General features: G+C 37.9%; 1 protein-coding gene across 2 annotated transcripts in view; it reads right to left on the bottom strand.

The window, feature by feature from the left end:
* TMEM245 (transmembrane protein 245) overlaps nucleotides 1–26,519 on the bottom strand; it is a 66,170-nt gene that overhangs the window by 22,856 nt on the left and 16,795 nt on the right. The window contains exons 5-14 of one of the 2 annotated variants that reach the window (XM_036433089.2): nucleotides 25,515–25,730; nucleotides 23,435–23,604; nucleotides 20,409–20,432; nucleotides 15,360–15,464; nucleotides 12,137–12,219; nucleotides 9,550–9,640; nucleotides 6,730–6,828; nucleotides 5,446–5,577; nucleotides 2,577–2,699; nucleotides 2,303–2,448 (exon numbers count right to left, since the gene is read on the bottom strand). In XM_036433089.2, the coding sequence (XP_036288982.1) occupies nucleotides 2,303–2,448; nucleotides 2,577–2,699; nucleotides 5,446–5,577; nucleotides 6,730–6,828; nucleotides 9,550–9,640; nucleotides 12,137–12,219; nucleotides 15,360–15,464; nucleotides 20,409–20,432; nucleotides 23,435–23,604; nucleotides 25,515–25,730 (1,189 nt within the window). Of the gene's footprint in view, nucleotides 1–2,302; nucleotides 2,449–2,576; nucleotides 2,700–4,409; nucleotides 4,446–5,445; nucleotides 5,578–6,729; nucleotides 6,829–9,549; nucleotides 9,641–12,136; nucleotides 12,220–15,359; nucleotides 15,465–20,408; nucleotides 20,433–23,434; nucleotides 23,605–25,514; nucleotides 25,731–26,519 lie in introns of both variants that reach the window. The other variant, XM_036433087.2, reaches the window with a different exon arrangement.

Genomic DNA, 26,519 nt, shown 5'->3' with positions numbered 1-26,519 from the left:
TCTATTGCTGGAGTTTTCATCATTTGTTTACTCAATAAAGATGATAACCAAGAGTCACACAGGCTGAAAAGGACAAGAGTTCTTCCTGAGGAACAGCTTCATCCTGAAAGCTCCCCAACTTAGAGCCTTTTTAGGGGTGTCGAACTCAATCAGAGAAGGGGCCAAAATCTAAAATCCAGCCTAAATCGCGGGCCGAATGGTTTACCGAACAGAAATAAACTGTCATTGTGATGGAAACGCAGCGGAGTGCAGTGATGACAGCGCGGTGCGGGCCACATTGCAAGGCCTGGCGGGACGGATTTGGCCAGCGGGCCTTGTGTTTGACACATGTGCTTTACATGAATGCCAATGCTCTCCCACTCACCCATCCCCCCCAAATCCCCAAAGGTACCATAGTAGATAAGAACTGTATGTTTTTTTTAAATCCAAAATGAAAAAACAAAACAAAAACACTTTGATTTCTAATCAAGGATCCAAGATACTGGTGAAGACCTTACCCAGGCCTTGCTAGTAGGAAAAAGGGAGAAAACCTACCAAAGTTCCCAGAGAGAAGGTATTTGAGGAACATCCAACCTATTGAAATGAGGAGGGTTTTCTGAAGATCCAAGGGGTATCTTCATAGCTGGTACATGAATACATTAAAAAAAGAAGCCAAGAAATGGTTCCTCCTCTCCTCCTGTTGGGAGCAGGAGAGTATTTTCCTCTGCTGTGACTATTCACCATGAGGACCTGGTCTAGCTTTGGAAGTAAATCTCATAAAGTTGTTGAATCTGCCCTATGATTGGGTCCCCTGGAATTTTTAACTTATCTACCATGTGCCTCCAGCAATTCTTAATTTTCCTTACCCTAGCACTGGTTCCCCTGGCAATTCTGCTTCTGAGTCTCTGCTCAGTTCTGCATCATATTTATGGAGTACATCTTGTAGAAAATATACTGCTGAATTGTTGCAGGGAGGAGTTGCTGAATTGTCTTTTGGCTGCCATCTAGCTCTGACGACCCCATATGCAATGAATTGTTGGATTATAGTGCGGAACAAAAACTATGCTAGATCAATACTGGACTGGACTCTGCTCCCAACATGGAAAGAAAGCTCTGGACACTGGCTCTGATTTTAGCTCTGCTGAAGCCCTAGCTACACTTCTTCAATGACTGGACAAAGGGAAATGGGACTTTGGCAACAGGGATTTAATTCCACAGAAATAAAAATCACTCTTTCTAAAAAAAAAAAAAAAAAAAAAAAAAAAAAAAAGAAGCCAAGCTCAGCCACGGATTATCAGTCAAATCAAGATTTCTGCAGAAGACTGGTTCCAAGCAATGGTATATTTTACAAGCATGTAGAAATGCCAGCCAAAGATCCACTGTTCAATAGAAGCTTGCAACCACCTGGCCAATAACTTACTAGATAAAGGAGCTCTAATGGATACCATGAGAAGTTAACATGAGTAGCTATTCATAAGAAGTAAATATGTAGGGGAAGGCTTAGGGTGGAGTGAAAGTTGGGAGGAAGGGGATAAAAAGGGAGATGATGAGAGACATCTGTAATACTGTCAAAAATAAAGATTCTTTTTAAAAAGTAAAAATGTGATGAAGCATTAATGATAAATTCAGAGCAATGAGGGACAAGGCCGAGGCTTCAAAAGGCCTCTCCCAACTGGAAATGAGAAAAAAGAAAAGGGGGGCAGGAGCCTGTGACCTGGAAAAAGCAAGCGAGGAACAAATGTTGAAGCATCTCATTCAGAAACCAAGCCTGCAACACATGGATCCTAGAAGACAGGACGCAAGTTTCTGGCCAGAACCTACAAAGCACACAGCGACTATGCCTTAAAGATAACCCAAAACTCCGCACTGCCAGTGTCCAAACTACCCCTGCAGAAGGCACAGCCTGGCTGCGGAGGGAGAGGAAGACACCCGGAGGCCACCGACACCCTCCCAGAGCAGAGCTGGGATTCCTGAGAACAGGAGGGTCCTGAGAGAATGTGAGGTATATGAGTGAGCAAGTGACGTGATGACTGGCACCCAGAGCAAGAGCCTGCGAAGGAAAAGCCAATGGGGACAGGCCATTAATCTCTGTAAACCGTGGGCTTGAGAGTAGGATATTGGAACTGTTTTGAAATTTTTTCTTAGCAACATTTTCACTGCTTATATAATCGTCTCAAAAGGAGATTTTTTTTTTATTTTTATTTTTTAAACATCAGCAGTTCCCTCACTTGGTTAGCACTGAATGTTACCAGGAAGACTCAAGACAGAAACCGAACGGGCTTCTTGTTCTGGGAAAGAAGAATAGTGTAAATGTTATCCCTACCTGATGGCTTCTTCCACAGACTGGCCAATAATATTAGAAGAAGGGCCTGGCTGAGACAGTGGTGTCAGGCATATCACCCACTTCACGGGCTTGTAGTACTCATCACTGGAACTTAACAGATAAAACAGTGTGGTCAGGAAAATGATCTGCAAAACAAAGGACAGCATCTCCTAAAAAACCACATTTGGAAACTACAGGAAGGACACACCAAAGGCGCCAAGAAGATGCTTCCCTGTGGAAGGAACTGCGATGTGTTCTATCTGTACGTACATACCAGAGAGAGCACGAAGTTGAGAAGGGCCGTCCCGCTGTAGAAGAGGATGGTCAGGAGCGTGGTGACAGTGGTGAAAAGCAGGCTCACGTTTCGGCTCATAACAATCCACAGAGACTCCAAGATCTGAGAGGAAGAAAGCTGAATATCAGAACTAATCCTCAGGAATGAAGGTACCATAAATTGAAAGGATAAGAACTGGAAAAAAAAAATCATCTGAAAACATTTGAATATTGATTAGGAAAGAAAATGATTACGTAAATTATGACGAATCTATTCCAAATAATATTAGACAGCCATTAAAATCATCTCTATTATGACCATTGGAACATATTTTATGATATAATGCTAAGTTTAAAAAGCAGTATAGGAAAATTTTAGATAAATTTAGATAGCATGATTATAACTGTAAAAATGGTATGCATAAGAATAATACCGATAGGAGAATATGTCAAAGTGCAATCATAGCATGTAGGTTCACAAGTGCGGGTCATGAAAATCTAGCATTTGATTTATTAGCTTCCTTCCACCTTTCCACCTTCAACTTAACTTTATCTGCAACTACCACAGCATCTTCACTAAAATCACAATAAAAGAAATGAACAGACAGGGTCAGGGGCAGAGCTCTATAGCTGAAAATTGTTCCTCACATAAACGATGACCCTTCTATTAAGAACTAGAGTTCAGTTGATCCATCACCTACAACTTTACAAGGACCAGATATTAAAATAAAGTTTATTAATATATGTTAACTATTACTAAAGGAAGATGTATATTGTCAATAGCACGCCTGAATGTTTTCCTATTTCTTCATAAACTTACATTCCTTTATGATAATGCCTGTTCTATTCTCCCTGAGTAATATAAAATATGGAAGCAAAATGACCAGAAAAACTTTAAAAAAATTTTTTAAACAACCTTAGTTTTCATCCCATAAACTCACAACACCATAAGGGAAGAAATGCAGGTGACACCATCTTTATTTTATAGGCAAACTGAAGCCCAGAGTTTTTAAAAACTTGCCCAATGGCAGAGAGCTAATATGTGGAACTAGAACTCAAAACGTCTGATTTTATTTTGGTGCCTACCCTTTCCAAAACAGCAGCTCTGTTTTTGTCATATGTTCAAGTTACACCATCTGTGCTGTGAAAGGTTACCCCTTCCTTTCCTACCTCAAATGTACCATTTATTAAAGCACATTTTGTTGTCCTCTGCATTTCCTGCAAACCTCAGCTCTGTCTTCATAAGAGAACTCTGGCAGGCTAGTCTCATTTACAAAAACGCCTTACATAAAATCTTGAAAATGTTTCACAGTGCCTACAAAAATATGCATGATTGACTGTTTGACCCTGCGGGATAAAGGGATGAATGAATAATGGCACTGATTCCAGAGACAAACCAACAATGCCCTTGCTTGTGATTTTGACAGGCATTCTTTTGGGGGGCTCAGTCATGCTGGAATTTTTATTAAAAAAAAAAAAAAAAAAGTTTTGAATAGTTTCTAGGTCACAATGCTAGGAAATGCCCTGTGGTAATTCTTAAGATATTAAATGAATTCATTAATTGTAGACTGGAAGTTGCCAAGATCAAATAACCTCTCTGTATACTCAAGAGGATTGGGAAGTAAGGTTTAGAATATAAGGAAGAGCTGTTGGGCAAAGTATGATGGCAGAAAGAGACAGATACAATTTCAAACTGTGATAGCTCTATTAGGTGAATGGGAGGAAGGGAAAGTGTGAGTGCAGGAAGGAGGGTAGGAGCCAAAGGAACTGTACGAAAATCCCAGAGGAGGAGGAGGAGAGCACCACAGGACTCACAAGAAAGTCACATCTTTACCTGCATCTTCCATATTGGAAAGTCAAAAGATAGTATCTAAAATTGCAAAACCAAGAAAGAGCAGCGTAAACAGTATTTTAGAAATTCAGAGGTAAACACCCATAAAAAACTAAACTTGGGGTGGTGAACTCAACACACAGTACAATATATAGATGATGTATTCTAGAATTATACACCTTAACCCTATATAATTTTATCAATCAATGTCACCCCAATAAATTCAATAAGCACATTTTAAAAATAAAGTGATAAAATAAAACAGAATAAAGGAACTGACAGCTGTTTCTGGAGAATGAGACGGAAGTGGAGAAGCACAAAAAAATTGCTATTTTTCCCCCACTTAAAATCTTAAAGCAGTTAAAATAAATAAATAAATCTTAGAGCATTTTTGGCTTTTCAACTATGGTCATCTATTATTCAGATAAAAAGTAAATTGAAAAAATCTAGCATTGTAAACATCGATTTTTGTTAACTTGGAGCAAGTGTTTTCACAGGAACTTTTTTCTCATTTCTGTGAAAAGCCACAGGCAGACTCCCCACAAAGTACACTACAGAATGAAGAGTAGTCACTGAAACTTCACAGCACTGCTAGCTGTTCCTTGCCACCTTCTAACCTTCGTAAAAAAAAAAAAAAAGGCAGAGGTGGACGGTGCATGGGGGAGAAAACCATATATCCATCTGCCAAAAGGGCTTTGCCCACCAGAGAGGCAGCTCCTCCTGTAGAGGTCCAGCTGGGGCCATTCTGGGCAGCCTCTGGGGACAAGGATCCCTAGCACAGAATCTGAGAGCCGCAGCATCATGCATATGCTCCCTGCTTTAGCATCTCTTGGTTACTCTCCAGGCACATCAAGGCAACAACACCTGAGGTCTACAGGTTTGGGACATCTTTGTAGTGCATTCAGAATTTTCAGAACGTCAAATGTTGTGGCATTAAAAACAGGGTAAGTAAAGTCCTTTTAGTGGGTAAAGAAGACTGAAAGTGAGTGCTTCTGTTTTTACTTCCAAGGCCAGTTTAACTATAAATATTATTTCTTACAGAAAGAAACGTCTCGATGTTCTCGTGGACGAAGGACGCGATATCCTGCCAGTCCAGAATATCTCCCAGCCAGCTGTTCTGACGGCTTATCTGCATCTTGTGTCCTTTGTGCCTTCCAGAGTGTGTTACGTTCTACGGGAAAAAACAGTTCAGACATTAAATCTCCAACTTAACCTAAAGACTAGAGAGTATAAATAACCTCTTTTTAGGTCCACTTAGCACTTTAGCAAACACACAAAAGTGAAAAACTGCATTATTTGAGAAACCAATTAAGAACGCCACCAAGACCTAAGAGAGAGTATTTTTCTGTTAATATGCTAGTTACTGCATCTCAGCCTAGCTTCAGTGCTTCTCTCCTCAGTACATTTGTGGATACACGTTATTCCTCAGTGTATATTCTACTGTAGACAAACACAGCATTTACTTTTATTATTTCTTCCCTTTTAAATACTTCTGCCTTTTTTTTTTTGCTCTCTTATTTTTTGCTTTCTTCCTCCTTTTCTCATCTCCCTTATTAATCTTCTTTCCAAGATAAAGAGACCAGAGGGGAGAGAAAGAATATAAAAAAGATCACTAATACAATGTTAAGTATCAATTATGTATCAATAAAGCAGGGGGGAAATGAATATGGAAAAGAAACGAGGGGAGTCTAACTTGTTTATCTGGAAGAGAATTGCATTGGCAGGAATAACTAGGTTTGAAAAGGCTATGCATAGCCGAGACTGGTTTGGCTCAGTGGACAGAGCATCAGCCTGCAGACTGAGAGGTCCCGGGTTCGATTCTGGTCAGGGGCATGTACCTTGGTTGCAGGCACGTCCCCAGTGGGGGGCGTGCAAGAGGCAGCTGATCGATGTTTCTCTCCCATCGATGTTTCTAGCTCTCTATCCCTCGCCCTTCCTCTCTGTGGAAAATCAATAAAATATATTTTTTTTAAAAAAAGAAAAAGAAAAGGCTATGCATAAATAATTTCACCTGATTTTTTTTTTTTTTTTTTTAACACGGCCACTAGAAAAACTAACATTAGGAGGCTTGCATTACATTTCTCCTGCCCAGAGCTGGTCTAGATGATGAGATGCTATAGCTGATAACGAACGGGTGGACGCTGCCATGGAGATTAACCGTCAATCACTCTGACTTTTTGGGGCCTAAGGTTTAAGACCCTGTAGCTTAAAAATGTCAGTAAGTGAAATTCCAGTATTACTTAAGTCCTACTTAGTCATTGGGTCTATAAAATAAAAGGACTTTATTAGTTTACCATTGAAATCCTTAGCTAAAATAACTTACCTTTACAAACCAAGAATGATACAATCTGTCCCAAAGTTCTAGTACCTGCTTTTCAATCACAGCAGTATTGTTCACCTTATCTCCGAGAATTTTATGAAGCTGGAAGAAATACAGATATAATCTGATTTAATATTCCAGGCAATAACCCAGTAAAACGAACACATGCTGGGTCCTTACATTTGTTCTAAATCAAACTGAAATGTTCCAGACTATTTAATTGCCTCTAGCCACACAATGTTCTTTTCATAAACTTTGCTCCTCAATATTCCCAGTAAATTTCCTCCCTTTCATCTTTTGCTTCTTTTTTCTTTCCTCTATCCTTAGGTCTCAAGGGAGAGTAACTTCAAAAAGTAAAAGAAGACTACAAATAAGGCCATGACTACGGACATCTCTGATCATATTTGCACAGAGAAAAATCTTTCTATGTGACCCCAGTGCCCACCCATTATACTGAAGTCTCATGTTACATTTATCACATTATTAAGAATTGCCACAGAACTTGAAGTGACATTTTAGAACCCAGGCTATAAACGCAAATATGCCCGTTGCTGAGAGATGTCGGGTCTCAGAGTTGTGACTGATCGGACTGGCTTCAGGATGTATGGAAATCAAGTACACCTGAGATAACTTAGAGAAAGGTCATTTATTATAATATCTTACCCCACATTTTGTGTGTTATTACAACCATGTGGTAACATTAAAGATACTTTTAAAAGGACAAACACTGATTTGTAGTCTTACTTTCCTTACTAAAACTAGCTGCTTCATTTTCTTTGCAATTTCTGCCTGTTTACATAGACATAATTTAGAATGCTGCATTTTCTTTCACATCATGAGCTTTTCATATTTAGCCTTCATCACTAACCTTCAACTTTATTATTAATGGTTTCGTGTTAGTTCATTATATTTTTATAGTATTTAATCATCACCAAATCACAGGACACATAGATGGTTCCCAATTTTTAATGTCACAAGTAACACTGCTCATCCTTATATACAGTATTTTCCTTACTTCTAATGTAAGATAAATGTGGAAGAATCAAAGGAAATGAGCATTTTTAATGGTTCTTGCTATGCATTTGTGGACAAACTTTATAAGGATTGTACCAATTAACACTTTCAAACATTCTAAGGATAGAACCAATTTTCCCAAAGCCTTACAGATAACTGATTTTTAGATGACTTAAAAGGTGTGAAGTGATAAGTGATTATACTTTTCTTCTTTAATAACAAGAACGACCATTTTCCATTTTGGTTTTCAATGTGCATTTCCTTTAGTGTGGACTATTCATACCTTTTGCCCACTTGATGCTGGCCTTACAGATGCTTAAACCAGTTCTTGGACATATTTGATGCAAATACATCTGCCCAATGTTGTTCTTTATATTTAATTGATTTATTCAAACACAAATCTGTGAATATCAAAGTTTCATCACATTGTACAATTTACCAATGGCTTTCACCTACGTTATGTGATCTTTACAACAACTCCATGAGTTGGACAGAAAATAGTTTTGGCATCATCTGTGTTCATTTGAGAAAACAGACTTAGAAAGGATCTATGACAGTCCCAGTTACACAGACAAGTGGCAGATTCAGGATGAGAAGTTCTCTCATATTCTTTCAACTCAAGACTATATAACCTACGAACAAAGAACACCTAATAGAGCAAATTACCCCAAATAATTAACCCTTTGCACTCCGAACCATTCTGGACATTGGCTACCAGCTACTCGACGCTAACAGTGGAAACGTGCATTGAATTAACTCAATTCCCCGTAATCACTAATAAACTGCAATGTCTCCTGAGAGGGGACATCCGAGTGATATGCTAGAATTCCGATGTCCCCTAAGAGGGGACAGCGGAGTGCAAGGGGTTAAAAACCACAATTACCCTAGGCTAACTTCCTTTCATTTCTTTAAATTTGTCTTTTGCATAGTGTAACTGTCAAAGACTCACAGACTTCCTATTCCTAATTCTTTTTGTCACTTTCCTATTAGCCTGTGAAGTCTCCCTGGAACCAGGAGAGTTCTATAATGTAAGTTACTGACAGCTCCTTTTCCAGATTGTCAGCACAGTGGCCTTTACTGCAATAAAATACCATTTCAAACTGACATCTCCTTTAGCTGGCTCTCTCCAGGCATGACAGGGAATAACTAAAATACCACAGCTATCACAGTAAAGGAGAGTTCAGCACAGTTTTACAGCATATTATAAAACTGGGAAGACGGGGCCAGAGCGAAGAGCCTTCTAAAAGGATCACTAAAGCACACCTACTGTGGGGGGTTTGCGACATGCTCTTTGCCCGAGAACAGTAAAGCATTAAGGGCGGTCACAATGCCATTTGAAAACTGACTGACTGAAGGCGTACAGCCTCACCAGAAAATGGGGATGACAAGTCAGCACTCATCTTGTGTGAAGCGTTAGCTGACAAAGTCCTTCTTGAACCATTGTCTTCTCTCGGCCTCTGTGACACAGACAGTTTGGGTTTCCTCCTACCGCACAGGCTACTCCTTATGTCTTCTTTGGCCCTGAGAACCTCGTTTGACTACCAAGCTTAGTGATCGTTCCTCCCTAGTGCACAAATAATGAATCAGAGCCATCTTGAACAAGAAGCAAATGGCCAACTTCTGAGCTTGTTCAGGCTATTAGCACTATTCAGTATGATCATGAAAAAACTTTAATTTCACTGTATGTTGCTTGTCGACGTGTAGATATAAACCTATTTGCAAAGGGAAATTATGCTTTATTGAAGCAAGATATCATTACCAATAAAGGACCTGGAAAGAGAAATCCACCAAGAGAGGCTCTTTCCTTACCTTGTGGGTTATCCATTCTCGTCCATACTGATACACATTGTTAGCTGCAGAATTGAGGGCTCTTTGGACTACCTGAGCCTCAGGAAGCCAGCTAATTTAAAATAAAGAAAGAAAGAAAATGAAAACTAGCACACTTTTAGTGTACTGCACCCATAACTTTTTGAACTTGATGTATTTAAACAATCAGAAACTGACAAACTCCTGGACAGCCATTAACACAGAAATACAAATGAATCACACACAAAAATCCTTGACTTACAGGCCCGATTGGCCTAATTCTAATATTCGGAATGTCTTTTCAAGCCTTCCTTATCTTTTGCATCCACTTTCCCCACCACCTCTCTCTCATTCTGCTCTGCCATGTTTTTCTCTGTCCCTCCAGTCCTGGGTCACCTGCTTTATTCACATAGCACCAGAGGAAGTAGTTCTGGGACACTGATGGCCAACTTCTGGAATGCACAATGGCGGTTTTCAAACTGTGGTCCATGGACCTGCAGCATCACGACTGCTTAGAAACCCGGCCTAAACTCAGACCCACTGAAAAAGGAACTCTGGGGCAAGAGCACAGCAATGAGTACTTAAACAATTCTCTTAACTGTTCCTCACAATGTTATGTACCATCCACAAATTGGTTTGAATCTTTAGTATTAACAAGTTTATCATACACGCCACATAAACAAAATCTTTGTGAAGCTTTTTGCAAATTCTCAGTCAGTTCAAGTACTTCTCAGCAAGTAAGATAAAACTTTAGAGAACCTTTTAAATATAATAATCTTACAGTAAAAGGATATGAACAGGAAATTTAAATCTCTAAAGAGATGTGTTTGGGAGAAATTAATTTAAGTATTGTAGCTTTAAATTACTCTAGGATTATAGACTTATAGTGGTTTGAAGGGTCTGTTGTATACTTTCAATTATCTGGCACTACATTTTTATGGGAAAATTAGAGGCCCGATGCAGAAATTCATGCAAGAGTAGGCCTTCTTTCCGTAGCTGCCAGCAATGGCTTCCCTCTGGCACCTGGGACCCGGGCTTCCCTCGCAGCCCTGGCTTTGTCCAAAAGGTCGTCTGGAAGGACATGTGATCTAATTAGCATATTATGCTTTTATTATTATAGATTATGTCCTAGAGATAGGATATAATGTGTGAGGATCCATAGAGACATCCAGATAGATCCTTAATGACTAATGAACAGGTCTATTAGGCCTGATAACAAGTCTTGCTGGTTTCAGTGAAAACTCTTCACCAATGTACTCACAACAGGTGTCATTACAGCAGCAGGTAAGAGGAGCTATCCTGAGGCCAAGTCAAAGACCTATATGTCTGTATGTACACACACACACACACACACACACACACACACACACACAGTATATGCAGTATCAACACTACATGGGCCACAAACACCGAGCAACCTTGGGACCAACTGGGATGGGCCCTGATGGTACACCAACCTCAGCCTCCTTCAATAAGACAGTCACTACCTCAGTCAATCACTAATTCTACTCTTAGTGGAAACCATCTTCTTACATTTTGGATTGGCCTGCCCTCATCTTTCTGGGTAATAGTTAATCTATTTCACAATATATACTTCCAAGAGAACAGTCCCAGTAAAGGAAACTTTCTAACATACCATGTGGCTCCTCAAGTTTTAATATGCAGATTATAATTTCAAATTCCTTAATCTTCGTTCCTATTTCCTCATCTGTAAAATGGATATAATCTCTTTCTAGTCAGTAGAAAGTGGATTCCATACTAATAGAATTGTCCAAGACAAGAATTAAGATGTGATCTGACTGCATTTTCTTTGAAGCTCTGCTAAGGTGACCCTACCCTAAGTCTTGTAATTTATCCACCAGCTCACCAAACACATCCACAGGAAGTCAGGCACCTACACAGGACTTATGAAATGTGCTCCATATTGCAAGAAAGTAAACAGATGAATTCTTAACTGTATCCCCTCTAGGAATATCCATAGAATTTCTCACAAGGTCAATTGCCTTCATCAGGACAGGAATCTACTGAATACTGAGATGTGCGAGAAGCCATTACTATTAATGCATATTCATCCTCACTTATTTGCTTCAAAAGAATCAGACCTTTCATGAAACAGCTTTTTAAAACTCTCCTACATGGAATAGTACTTGATCAGAAACACTGGATTTGAGGGCTGACTCTGCAGTTGATTATAATTTCAAATTCCTTAACCTTCTATCTTATTTCCTCATCTGTAAAATGGATATAACCTTTTCAACTTACTGCACAGTCACTGTGAGGAAGATAGGTCCCAAAGCAGGTGAAAGTACCTTGTAAATTATAAACATGCTATGAAGTGTAACTCTCAATTCAAATATAAGGTATCATTTACTATAAATGGTTTCCAAAATCTTAAGCACTTTCCCATCAATCCCTCTCCCAGATTACATGCTTGCAATTCTTTTGCAAAAATGTCAGCTTCATCAAAGCTTTAGCAAACCCTATCTTTTCTCTTCCAAGGCAATGCATCAATGAAGACCATTTCATGCAAACAGATACTGAACCTAAGTCATCCAACTCCATTTTTGTTTTTGTAAAACAATATTCTTACTTTGCCCACTCAGGGTGATTTGCTAGTGTTTCATTAATCAAACTGCTTGTGACTTCAATCATGTGCACACTCTCCTGATGTACCTGCATCACAAATGAGATAAAAAGAATCTCAATAACAAGTAAACCCAACTAAACATTTATTCTTCTACATTTATTTTTTCTAATTTTCTCTCTATTTATTCTCCCAATTATTACTGAAGCAATATTTTAGAGTCAAATAATTATACATCTTAGTTGCAGTTAATTTAGAAAGATGCATTGAACAGCTGCTATATAATATTCTATCACACAAACTATGGAAAATAAAATGTACATAATAGGTCCCTGCCTTCAAGAAGCTCAACAATTTACTTAAGCAAAAAATATGTAAATAGATACATACAAATACACATATACACAATAATATATATACACTGGTAGTTCATGTGTGTAGTATATGTGTATAGACATATAATACGAATGTGTCTGTAAGTACATATGTATATATATGCAGTATCAACACTAGATGAGCTTACATGCAAGATACACAAATATTAGCAATTGAGTAAGGTTTCTGAGTAATAAAAATAAACAAACTGAAACTACTCCAAATTTACCTTGCCCAATAATCAGCAAAATGAGAGATTAAAAAAGGAGCAGGCCAATGTCAGGAAACAGGCTCTGTATGATTTTACTTAGTTTAAATTAGCATGCTGAGCATATGGTTTATCCTAGTGAGTATTCTACATTTACTTGAAAAGAACAGGATTCTGCTACTGACAGGTCATAAATTTTCTATCTATTTATTCTCCCAATTGTTGCAATAGGAGTATTAGTCAACCTATCTATAATCTTTGATTTGTCCATTTCTTCTTCTAATTCTGAATATTTTGCTTCATGTATTTTAGAGCTATTGCTAGAATATACACATTCATAATTACTGTATCTTACTGTAGTACTAACTTTTATCATTATTTGTATGTAGTAATATTGTTTTAATTGTTTGATATTAATATAATCATACCAGATTTATCATGTTCATAGTTCTCATGATATATCTTTTTTAAAATCCTTTTTCTATATCTTTTAATGCCTTTAAATTTAAAATGTAACTCTTATAGATACCATGTAGTTGGGACAATGATAATTCTTTGCTGAGATGAAAGAGGAGTGTTAAGAACTGAATGTCTGCTTTCTCAAAAATTCATTTGCTGAAATCCTAACCTCCATTGTGATGGTTAAGAGATGGGGACACAGGGAAGTAATTAGGTCATGAGGGTGGACCCTTCATGAATGGGGTTAGTGCCCTTAAACAGTACAAGAGATAGGTAACAGTTCTCTCTGCCATATAAAGATACAAAGAACAGCCATCTGTAAACTAGGAAGAGGGCCTTTACCAAGAACTCAACCACGCTGGCACCTGATCTGGAGCTTTTGCCTCTACAACTGTGAGAACCTCTTGTTGTTCGAGCCACCTAGTCTATGGCATTCTGTTATAGCAGTCTGAACAAAGATGGGAGAGGAAATGTAAGCTGGAAGAACCTGGAGAGTGAGAAATAAAGGCCCTATGCTATATCAGCAGACAGACCAATGAGGTAAGAAGAAAGGAGTTAGTAAAAAAAACTCTGATTTAGTGAACAGGGTATTAACTAGATTAGGAGTCATAAGACTAGATTATATTGGGTCGGCAAGTAAGTAATTGCGGGTTTCACACATATATGGCTTCAGTTGAATTTTTAGGTTTGCAGACATAGTAAAAATGTAAAACACATTTTGTTATTTGATAGTTGGCTATTCAGCTGTTAATCAGTAAAAAAAGTTTTTTGATCTGTTTTGTAGTTTTCGTTTGGCGTTCGTTGAAAAATGGAAAATCAAAAGGAACATTTTCGTCATATTTTGATTTTTTATTTCCACAAAGGGAAAAACGCATCGCAAGCTCATAAAAAGTTATGTGCTGTTTATGGTGACGAAGCCTTAAAAGAACGGCAGTGTCAAAATTGGTTTGCCAAATTTCGTTCTGGTGATTTTTCACTCAAAGATGAAAAACGCTCTGGTTGTCCAGTTGAAGTTGATGACGCCCTAATCAAAGCAATAATCAATTTGGACTGTCACAGTACAACACGTGAGATTGCAGAGAAGCTTCATGTATCACATACATGCATTGAAAATCACTTAAAACAACTTGGCTATGTTCAAAAACTCGATACATGGGTTCCTCACGAACTGAAAGAATCACAGTTAACGCAACACATTAGCAGCTGCGATTTGCTAAAGAAACGTAATGAAAATGATCCATTTTTAAAACGACTGATAACTGGCGATGAAAAATGGGTTGTTTACAACAATATCAAGCGGAAAAGATCGTGGAGCAGGCCAGGTGAACCAACTCAAACAACATCAAAAGCTGATATTCATCAAAAGAAGGTTTTGTTATCAGTTTGGTGAGATTACAAAGGAATTGTCTACTTTGAACTCTTACCACCCAACCAAACGATCAATTCTGATGTCTACATTGAACAACTAATGAAATTAAACAATGCAGTTGAAGAAAAGCGGCCCGAATTGACAAATCGAAAAGGTGTTGTATTCCATCATGACAATGCAAGGCCACACACATCTTTGGTCACTCGGCAAAAATTAATGGAGCTTGGTTGGGATGTTTTGCCACATCCACCATATAGTCCTGACCTTGCATCATCTGATTACTTTTTGTTTCGATCTTTACAAAACTCCTTGAATGGTAAAAATTTCAATAATGATGATGATGTCAAATTGTACCTGATTCAGTTTTTTGCTAATAAAAACCAGAAGTTTTTTGAACGTGGGATTATGATGCTGCCTGAAAGATGGCAAAAGGTCATTGATCAAAATGGGCAATACATTACAGAATAAAGTTATTTAGTTCCATGAAAAAATTGTCTTTGATTTTCTTTAAAAAATCCGCAATTACTTACTTGCCGACCCAATAGTTTTCCTATTGACAGAAGAAGCCACTTGTCCCTCTGTATCTCAATTTTTGTATCTGTATTTACATCTGAGGATTTTGATGATAATAAAATAATGGTGCATGTAAAAATATATTAGGTAAATTCATGGCAAAACTAGTAATACAAAAATTAAGTTATAGCAGTTATACATATTTATAAGCAAAATGACATTTTCCATACTGTCAGTTTCTTAGCCATTCTACACTTCTAACAATAAAGAGTTTACTAGTGGGAATAGTAATTATTGTACTCTACCTTTGCAGTCAGGAGTAGGGCTAAAAGAAGGGTTCCTATTACTAACAAAAATATGATGAAAATGCTAATTATTTTGTCTAACATCTTCTCCAGCCAGATGATTATCTGCACAGAAATAAAAGAGAGGATTACTTAGCTGTAAAATACAACTTAATAAAACACATATGCATTCATATATAATGAAGACAAAATAGGATATTCAACAATGCAAAGCAAACTATGGAATAATGACTAAAGCACTGACAACTGTAAGCAACGTTATAAAATTAGGTATTAATTACTGCTGTTATATAAAGAACTTTTTATTTTCACATCTAAGAAAAAGCAGTCAACAGGAACATAATCATTATATTATGTAATTTACATTTATGTTATATGTTATATCTATAGTATTATAATACTATAATATTATAGTATGTTACATTTCAAATTATAATTTACTAGAGGCCTAGTGCACGAATTTGTGCACAGTTGGGGTCCAATCAGCCCGCCCTGATCGGGCCCAATTGGCTGCAGGCAGTTGGCCAGTCCACCCCACCTCCTGATCAAACTCCCAGTTAACTCTTGGTGAGGGGACAATTTGCATATTAGCTTTTTATTATACATGATAATCTGATAAATATTTCTAAAGAAAATAATGAAAATTAATTAGCTGACCTCAAATATTTTGAAATTTTACTGTCAATTAGCAAATATAGATGACTTTAGAAAAAGTGTGACTTTTATAAAAATAGGTCCTAGATTATATACAGATAAAATAGGAGCAAATTAAAATAGTAATTACTTTCAATATATGTTTTCCTTGATGTCATTAAGATTACAAAACCATAATAAAATGTTACGGTAATGATAAATACCAATCTCAGAATAATAGTTACTCTGGGTGGGGAAAGGGTCAGGGAGGGATACAAAATGGGCTTCAATTATATAAGTAATGTTTTATGAAGTTGGAGGGTAGGCATATGAGTATTCTTTACATCTTTTACTATTTAAAATACTTATTGTATTCTACTGGAAATTTCTATTTTTTTAAAGCATAAGCTTCATGACAAGTTATAACTGACTGCAAATAGAAAATAACCATTAATGTAGTGGTTATTCCTAAGTCAATAATTAAAATTATGCTCTACCTCAATGTTATTTGACATTCTATTTTGAATTTAACTTCTCTCATTTTCCATGATCACAAATAATCCTACATATAAAAATTATTATTTTCAGAATATATCATTCTGATAAATGTGTAGGATTCTTGCCATGCTAAGCTAGTATTTAACATTTCAAAAATACAATCAATTAGACTGGTGACTGCTGAAACACTACATTGCAACCCTCAACTCTAACATGAACTACAAAGGTGCTGATTAATTTATTCTTTACTTAAATCTGAAATAGGTTCTCCAAACAGAGAGTTAAACATCCAAAAGCAAAGAATGGTTATTAAAAACAACAACACAAAATAACATGACTTCTAAAAAATTAATGTCCACTCAAGGCTCACAAGCTTGCATTCCCTTTATCTTTCATGAAGGATCCTGTCACCAAGAGATCAATGCTACAGTACTCCAAGATAAAAAGTTCATCTTCTATCTCCACTATTACAGCTTCAAACAGAAGAGTTAGTTTTCAGTGCATGCCATCAAAGCATGGAAGACAATGCAGAGATTAAAAAAAATAATAACAGGTTTCTAAGATATGGAAGGTCAATGTCATATTTTGAATGTAAGTTCTAAAATCAATGAAATGGAAGTTTCACAATCAGAAACCAACTCTACACATAGTTTTTGAGACAACTTCCTGAATAAGGGCTAGTGTTGTATTACTCCTTTGTTCCCCAAAACCTAACAGTGCTCAGAAAATATATACCTACATAGGCAAGCATAAATTAAATAATTTCAGAAATAAGACCAGATTTGTATTCACAAATTATAATTTTAAAAGTACCTCGAGAGCCTCCATTTTTCTTTTTTAGAAAAGTCGTATCCTAAAATGTATTTTTAAACATAAATGATGCTCTATTTACAAAGTATAAATATCTAAATTTAGCCCTAGTTGGTTTGGTTCAGTAGATAGAGCATCAGCCTGTGGAGGGTCCTAGGTTTGATTCCGGTCAAGGGCACATGCCTTGGTTGCGGGCTCGATCGCCAGTAGGGGATGTACAGGAAGCAGCCCATCAATGATTCTCTCTCATCACTGATGTTTCTATCTCTCTCTCCCTTTCCCTTGCTCTATGAAATCAATAAAAATATATTAAGATAAGTAAGTAAATAAATTTATATCTGGGTATTTTTAACATCTAAAACATGGAATATTCCAAACACATTATGTACATCAACATTACAAAATTAAATGTTGCATTATATTTTTCAACCAGGGTAGAATTTTCTTATCACAAGCTGTAGAACTAAGGGCTGGAAGAAATCCACACTAAGAGTTACCTAAATAAAAATTTATATTCAAGGGATAACAGTAAGGGTTATCCGTTTCATTCAAAATTTAAAATAAAATCATTTATGAAATTCAATTCATAAGTTAAAAAAAGTTGGAGGAGCTTCTATTCACATTATGGGTGGTTAAGATTAGACTTAAAAACAAAACACAGGATGAAAAGATACAGCAAAAGAGAAGGAGAAGTCCTGATCAGGTGGCTCAGTAGGTTGAAGTGTTGTCCGAAACACCAAAAGATTTTGGGTCTGATTCCGGACGGGGCACATATGAAAGGCAACCAATTGATGTTTCTCTTATTTCTCTCTCTCTCACACACACACCTCTCTCCCTCTCCCTCTTTCTCTCTCTCTCTCTCTCTCTCTCTCTCTCTCTCTCTCTCTCTCTCTCTCTCTCTCTCTCTCTCTCTCACACACACACACACACACACACACACACACACACACACTTCTCTCTCTCAAATCAAAGAAACAAGAAACATATACTCAGGAGAGGATTAAAAAAAATAAAAAAGAATAACGAGAGAAAGAAAAGTCAAGAAAAAGAAGAAATAAATGTGGAGAGGGAATTGGTATATAGAACAAAAGCCCAAAAGAGGAGAAAAAATAAACAAAATGAATACAAAACGTATATGGAGGAAGAGAATACCCTGAAAAAGTAAACAGAACAAGACTCAGAAGGAAACAGAAACTCAGACACAGAAAGAGAAACACTCGGAGGAAGCCGTGGAGAAGGGAAGGTGGGGGAAGCCTGAAGGAATGCCTGGGGTGTGTCCCATGAGGCTGAGCTGCCCGTGCCTACTTTGGGCAAAAGAAACCACACCACCTGTCACCACTGCTTTCCTTGCTCACGGAAATCACAGTCCCTAGAATTTTTCCCGTCTTCTAGGCTTTGAGAAATCATTTTAGTTGTTAAACTTTATTTCCTAAAAGGGGAAGAGGAAAAAAATTTTAAGTGACATTCTGGGTGTTTCAAGTGCAAAAATTTAGAGATATTGGTGAATTTATAGTTATATCAAAAGACACTCAAATTTCTAAACTCACTGGCCTTATTGATCAAGCTATTAAAAAGTGTCGTGCCACTACGTAAGTTGCTATTCTATCATGAATGTAGGTTTTTATGATGCTTTAAAAAAAAAAAACAACTAAATTAAGCCTTGAGAAATCAGTTGCAATTTTAGTTAACCATAATATTTGTTCTCTTTCACCCTCACTTCTCATTTTTCTAATTCACTCCACTTGAGCTTGGAATGAATAGTAAATACCCAATGCTGCAATTTCTGACCTTGGATATAATGTGATAAAATGATCTTCAACTTATTTGAGCACTTTCCTGGAGCACACACCCTCAGAACTGCAAGCAGCTGCTCCAGCTCCACACCATGCTTTACCTATGGTTCATGGCATTGGCAAGGAAAAGACAAAAGCTACTTAATCTCTTGGGAGTCTTTTAAAACTCACTCATTAGCCGAAACCGGTTTGGCTCAGTGGATAGAGCGTCGGCCTGTGGACTGAAGGGTCCCGGGTTCGATTCCGGTCAAGGGCATGTACCTTGGTTGCAGGCACATCCCCAGTGGGGGGTGTGCAAGAGGCAGCTGATCGATGATTCTCTCATCGATGTTTCTAACTCTCTGTCCCTCTCTCTTCTTCTCTGTAAAAAATCAATAAAATATATTTAAAAACAAAACAAACAAAAAATCACTCATTAGCTGTAATATGGCTCATGAATTAGGTAATCTAACTCATTTAGCTTTAAATCAAACAAACCTAATGACTTTGGGTCTCCTTTCATCTTTTGAGGAAATTTTCTTTTCAATATATAGGGTGTCCCCAAAAGATGTATATATACACACTTTGAATAATTATAAAGGCAATGTCTGGTAAAATACATTTCATTTGCAAAGTTGAGCTACCAGGTGTTAAAGTATATACACATTTTGGGGAGACACCCTGTACATATACAAATTAGGAAAATACATTTAAACCAACTGCTTTCATCAAAGGGGGTGTGCAAGAGGCAGCTAATCAATGTTTCTAGCTCTCTATCCATCTCTCTTCCTCTCTTTAAAAAACCAATAAAATATATTTAAAAAAAAAAAAGAAATTAGACTTCACAGAACATGACTATCATCTTTTTTAAGTTAAATATAAAATTTTGGAATACTAGTCAATACATAAAATTACCAATCTAGGAAATTACATAAATACTTCACAGATTTATCTTCTGAAATCTTCCTGTGTCACTTATTAAAAAATTAGCCACAAAGAATTCTCTTTCCGTTTTAGTAACTTATGGCCTACGTGCCCTCACACATCAAAGGAGTATCAGGCTAAGCCCATCATAGTGGACAAAAGGACTACACGACTGAACTTCTTACACACACGTGAGCAAGGAGACACTACCAATATCCTGAATAAAATAGCTTTGGGTTTTTAGCAAATTGTACTGGGACGGCCTCAATGCTTCATGACCTTCCATAGCTTATCATTAGAACTTTAATAACGAAAACTTAGTTTGACATACAGACAGAAGGTGTGAGAACAGAGATACAGAGAGAAGTTACAGCACCGAACAGCAAAAACCAACATCCGTGTGTTCATTTACCTTCTTATTTAGCCAGTGCCAGAGCTTGGGGGAGGGGAGGAAGGTGAGAGAGAGAAGGGAAGAACAGTGGAATATCATTAGAGAATGCAGTAACAGCATGAAAAGAAAAGAAAGTCACTGGGAGCATGAGGAGGAAATTATCCCAAACAAAAGAAAAACTAGAGGGGAAAAAACTGCTCTGCATTGTAAAGATATAGATCGAGTGAATGTAGTATTCCTTTAAGATATACAATGATTATAGTGATGATGATAACCACAAGCTTTGCTGGCAATTCAACAATTAAAAATACATAAAATAGTCGAAACCGATTTGGCTCAGTGATAGAGCCTCGGCCTGTGGACTAAAGAGTCCCGGGTTTGATTCTGGTCAAGGGCATGTACCTTGGTTGCGGGCACATCCCCAGTAGGGGGTGTGCAGGAGGCAGCTGATCGGTGATTCTCTCGCATCGATGTTTCTAACTCTCTCCCCCTCTCTCTTCCTCTCTGTAAAAAATCAATAAAATATATATTTTTTAAAATACATAAAATAACCTGAAAGCTTGTAGCCTTAAATAGATGAGAGTAATAATTAAGATCTTTTCGCATATCATGCCCCAGAAGGATTTTCAGTCCCTGTATAAACCAATTTAGGTTCCCATAGTACGTTTTCATTGAACTCTGTAGTTGCAGCTTTATAGTATTAGTTATTTCACATTTTTTAAAGAGTAAAAACATTCTAGTGCGCATTTGGAATAGAGGACATCTGGCTAAACGCAGGCCATACTAAGATTCTGTTACTATATGGTATATTTCCTTCCACCCCAATTTCTTAGGCACATATTTTTCTACAAAAAAGCAAAAGTATTATCTTGCCCTCCCTCCCCCCCGACTTCATCCAAACCCCACAATATTTAGCACTATATTTACTAATGCTAGTTAGTGGACACATAACCTAAAAATCGATAAACACAGAATTTAGAACATTAGTGCTGTCAGAAGTATAAATGCTAATAAAAAGTGTAATTTCATCAGTGACTGTGAATGCTCTTTGCAGCATTTTCTCTAAAGTATACCCAAAGCACGTCTAGGTATTCTTCAAACAATTCTCTGTAGGTGAATCATTTTGAAATACTGGTCCAATCAATTAAAATTTAATAGAAACATGAAAAACAGATGTACTCCCTAAAGCAACAGCCCATACGTATTATTATACTAGACAGAACATAAATTTGGCATCAATTATAATTAAACAAATATTCAGTGTGTAATAGCCATTTATTCTGATTGTTGTACAGCAGAAAAAGCCAGTTTTACTCATTTTACCGTCTCTGTTCCCTAAGAACAACAGACTGGCAAACAAGTTAGAACAAAAATGACAAATTTTTACAAGGCTACCCCTAACAAATGCTTTCAGATTCCTTCAACTGACACAACTGTACAGTTTTCCTAAATGAAGGGTCCAAATACAAGTACATGAGAACGCTGAAAACAGGGTTTAATCTCTATCCTGACAGTGGAAAGACAAAGCATTAACTGAAAATAAGATACCCTCTTTAAAGAGTTTGATGTGCTGAATCTGTTCTCGTAAGATAAAGCTTCTCCCTAATACAAGGGAGATGTGATAAATATGCTGAAATGTATGCAAAGTCTTAGACTCGTTCTTACTTAAAAAGTTGAAAAAAATTAGTAACAATACAAATAGGCAAATTTCACAAGAAAAATATAAATATCCAGTAAGCATATAAAAGGACGGTCAGCCTCATTTTTAATTTTTAAAATTTCAAATTATAACAATAGTGAGATACTTCTTTTTATGAAACGAAAAGGCCTTTTGTTGCACTATAATATTCCTTGGCAAGGGCTCAAGGAAATACATGTAGAAGGCAGCCAGGCAATATGCGAGAAAATGTATCCCCTGCTTCTCCTTTGACCCTGGATATTTCAATAAGCATTAAAAGATTTACTTCCTCCCCCTTCACACACTCGATAATATTCTTACCAATAGCTACTCCGGTTTCACCTGACAGCATTTCTCAACCTAAGTCATGAATATACCTGCTTAAGGAAATAGCTACTAGCTTCTGTGGTAAGAGTCCAGCTCGCACAGCACAGCACACCACACAGAAAGACCTTCTCAATCCAGTCCCATCTCACCCTCCAGGCTTACTTCCCACTAAGCACCGTTCACAAAGCCCAGCCGTGACCAGTTTCTTGGCATGCCCTACACATTCATGCTGTGGAAGTCCCTGCTTTTACACTGTCCTTGCCATGTCTACTCCTACTTGTGCTTCAGAATTCGCCCTGGCATCACCTCCTCTGCAAAACTGCCCCTCTCCCGTTACCTCACCCACACCGAGTCACTTTTTTGCTGAGAACTATCACTGTATCTTGTGCACACTAGTACTTTTCCTCCACGAATCAGAACTACTATCACTGGAAAGAGGTTACTGTGTGCAGGCTCTAATCTGGGAACTGCACAGGTATTAACTCATTTGGTACTCACAAACTACTCTATGAGCTACGTGCTCGCACACTCAGTGTACTGATAGAAAAACAAAGGCACAGAAAGGTTAAGAAACGCATCCAAGGCCACACAGCTAATAAGTAGCTGAACTTGGATCTGAAACCAGAACTTGGACTCTTAACCACTAAACCTGAATTTAACCACTGTCTCTAAATTTTAATGGACTGCTCTCTTCCTACACAGAAATTCCCCATCTAGTTTTCTGTTGATTCATCTGTTTGTTTCCCCCCCCCCCCCCCCAAGAACTTAGCATAATGTCTGACACATGGGAATTATTCCAAAAATATTCACTAAACTGAGCCACTACCTGGCTATAATTTTTAGGCAAGTCACTTACCTCTCTGGATTTCAATTTGGTCCTTGATATCCTATCCTTGTATAAACCATAATTCTAAACTTTAAATTCCACCACAGAATTAGATTTCAATTCCAGTATAAACATCAAATACCATACAATGGAATATTTCAGACAATGAAATAGATAAATTCCACTAAAACAGCCCAAGTTCTCAAAATACGTTACCTTGCTATCAACTTTTAACAAGAATTTCCCGAGTCCGACAATGGGCCAGGGCGCCAGCGCCTCCTGCCGGTCCTTCAGGAAGCGCTCCACGACCCGCCACCACACGGAGCAGCGCTTCCCCAGGAAGTCCACGACGCCAAAGTGAATGACCAGCTTTTTGAGGATCCAGACTATAAAAAGGATAAGAAATACATTTATGAACAAAATGCAGACTACAAGGTTATAACAGGAAAGGATCCCTTAAGTTTCATGTGACCTTTTTAAAACAGTAAAGCTAGTATTTAAGACAAGATAGATTTAAAAAAGGAGAGGAGGGGAAAAGTTCAAGGTATTCCAAATTGGTGGTATTGGGACAAGCAACCTTTCACACAATTCCCGCTTGCTCCCACACATACCACCTTCTTTGTGGAGTCTGAATCCCTGAGGAGTCAGGGATTCTTTGACAGCCTGTTTTGATCATGAAGATACCAGCAACTACGACCTACACCCCTCATACCATATCTCTTCTTGGGTAAAGAATACTAATCTCTGACATGTTCTAACCTCCTTGGCTATTATAGTTGCTGTTGCCAAATTTTGTTATTTTCCTTCGATTTTTGTGTTTAGTGACCAGGAAAGTAAAGGTATTCCACCACCCGCATCATGATTTTATACCACTTCAGGTAACTTTTTCATTTATGCTCCTAATTCTTTAGGTGATGTTGTGCTAAACATCTGAATCTTCTACCAGGATTCAGAAGAGAAGCAGGCTGGGTACAAGCGGGGCTGTTACAAATGGCCCGAGGCTGGGCATTGCACACCTTCAGCGGGGACCATTCCCAGACACAATATGAATGTGCCCTCTGCTGTTAGGCAATGCAGCGCCCTTCAATCAGGGGTAAAGCTTCCTGTAAAGGCCAACTAAGAGGGTGGTGGGACTAGAAGGCTTTATTTTTGCTTGACAAAAAAATTAAATTCTATGTACACATAAAGCACATGTATTATATCAAAACTAGAGGCCCGGTGCATGAAAATTCATGCACTACAGGGGGGGTCCCCTCAGCCCAGTGTACCCCCTCTCACAGGCCAGGAGTCCTCAGGAGCAGGAGGCGACCCGGCGATCAGGGGAAGGTGATGACGCCCATCACATCTCTGCTGCTGCCACTGCCGACAGCACAGTTACCTGAGCCTCGGGCAGCCCGGGTGGCTGGGAAACTGCCATCTGAGGCTTGCCTGAGCCTAGGGCCCACCGCTAAGCTACTCTATTTTAAGGTTGCCTGCGCCCTGGATGTCGGCTGAGCAGGTGACATCTGAGGCTTGCCTGCCAGCAGTGGCAGCAGGGGGGCTGAGGTTGGGACCTGATGCACCCACCCTTAGAGGGTAGGTCCGCATGCCTGCCACACACACACCCCCAGGTGGGGTTGAAAGGGCTGGGGGACTCCGGTGGGGCTGAGAGGACTGGACGCCCCCATCTTGTGGCTATGGGCGCCACCATCTTTGTGATAGTGTTATGGTCAATTAGCATAGTCCGTCTTTAATTAGATAGGATAGAATCATATGGCTTTCATAAATCATTAAGCTAGGTCTTTGTTCCTGAATACCATGGTAATTTAAGGCCCACCTCTATTATGTTGTTCTCTCTAAAGGTATCTTTTAATCATGGTATTCAGGTACAAAGACCTAGCTTAATGATTTATGAAAAGCTGTCTGACTCGATTTTGATTAAAAAAAAAAGAAAAAGTATGACTTATGTACAAAGAACTTAATTTTCTGTCAAATAAAGACAAATCACGATTTTGCATACATTACAGTTCTCACAACCCACATTTCCATTGAATTAAAAATGCAATGTAAAACACACTTCACCAAGAGCAGCTCTCAAAATTCAATCCTAAACCCCTAAACCCAGATTGCTAACATTCTCCTCCACAGAAAGGAGAAATATTAAAGAGAAATCAAGTAGCAAATTTCCAAAATAATGCTTATTTAAATGCAGAAATATGGTCATTTAATTTAAAAAGAGAGTAAAATGATCCCAAGTATTAAAATCCAAAAGGAAAAGGAAGACAATTTCAATGATAAGATGTTGGTTAACGGTCACCTGCAATCGGCACTGGCAGCAGCTGCACGATCCACAGGTTCATCCAGAGCTGGACGGCGATGATGGCCCAGACGAGGACCACGAAGTAGATGTCGCTGGTTTTCTTCTCTCTGGGGAACGCTCCGATCTCCGGCCTCTGCGGGCGCAGCGTGGGCGAAGGGGAGGAAGGCGACGGTGAGGACAGTGTTGGAGGGGGTTCGCCTCTGTCCACAGTTTCTAAAGAGGGAAAGGAAAAAGAATTACCCACCCTTTTAGTCCACATCGGTGAACAGTAACACAGAGTGATTGGCTAAGCTACTCTATTTTAAGCCTTCAAAATGGACTCCAACAGTATGATTACATTGGGTGAAAAAATAAAAAGATTTCGATGTATGTTTGCATATGCACTGAAAAATATGTGGTGAATTAACAATGCCGACAGTGTCTACATCTAGGGAAATTATTTAAATTTGTTTTTGGGGGGGTAAAAAGTTTGTTTTTATACTGTTCAAGCTTTTTATGACATATCTTTATTAAAATAGACATCATTTAAACAAAAAAACTAAAGAAAAATATAAAAAAATAGCTGAGAATTATAATCCATGAAAATTATTCAAACCACATGAAGCAGCAAACATCAACGTATAGAATTCCTATATTTAAAATGTTTTCTTTTAATAGAACTTGATAGTAGGTGCATTTATATAGATATTTCTGACACAAGGTAGCTTTTCATTGTCATTTCACCTAAAATGGAGACAACCACTCTTAGAAAAAGAACCCAGGACTTTGAAACATGTGTTCCTCTTAGAATGAGACAGAGAACAATATTTCTGGGGGTTAAGGAAATTTCCAATAAAGAAAATCATACTACATTATTTCCCATTATGCACTATTTTCTAATAATGCACTACTATGTCTTAATATAAGGTTATATTATTTCTATTTCCTAGTTTTACCAACACATACCATATGTATCAGAAATCATACAACTCTTAAAGCAGTATTACTTAGTATATACCATGA

Source organism: Pipistrellus kuhlii, unplaced genomic scaffold (genome assembly GCF_014108245.1).
Source record: "Pipistrellus kuhlii isolate mPipKuh1 unplaced genomic scaffold, mPipKuh1.p scaffold_m20_p_12, whole genome shotgun sequence".
Classification (NCBI taxonomy): Eukaryota; Metazoa; Chordata; class Mammalia; order Chiroptera; family Vespertilionidae; genus Pipistrellus; species Pipistrellus kuhlii.
The sequence above is the reverse complement of the archived record's forward strand: the minus strand, read 5'-3'. Positions and strand labels throughout refer to the sequence as shown.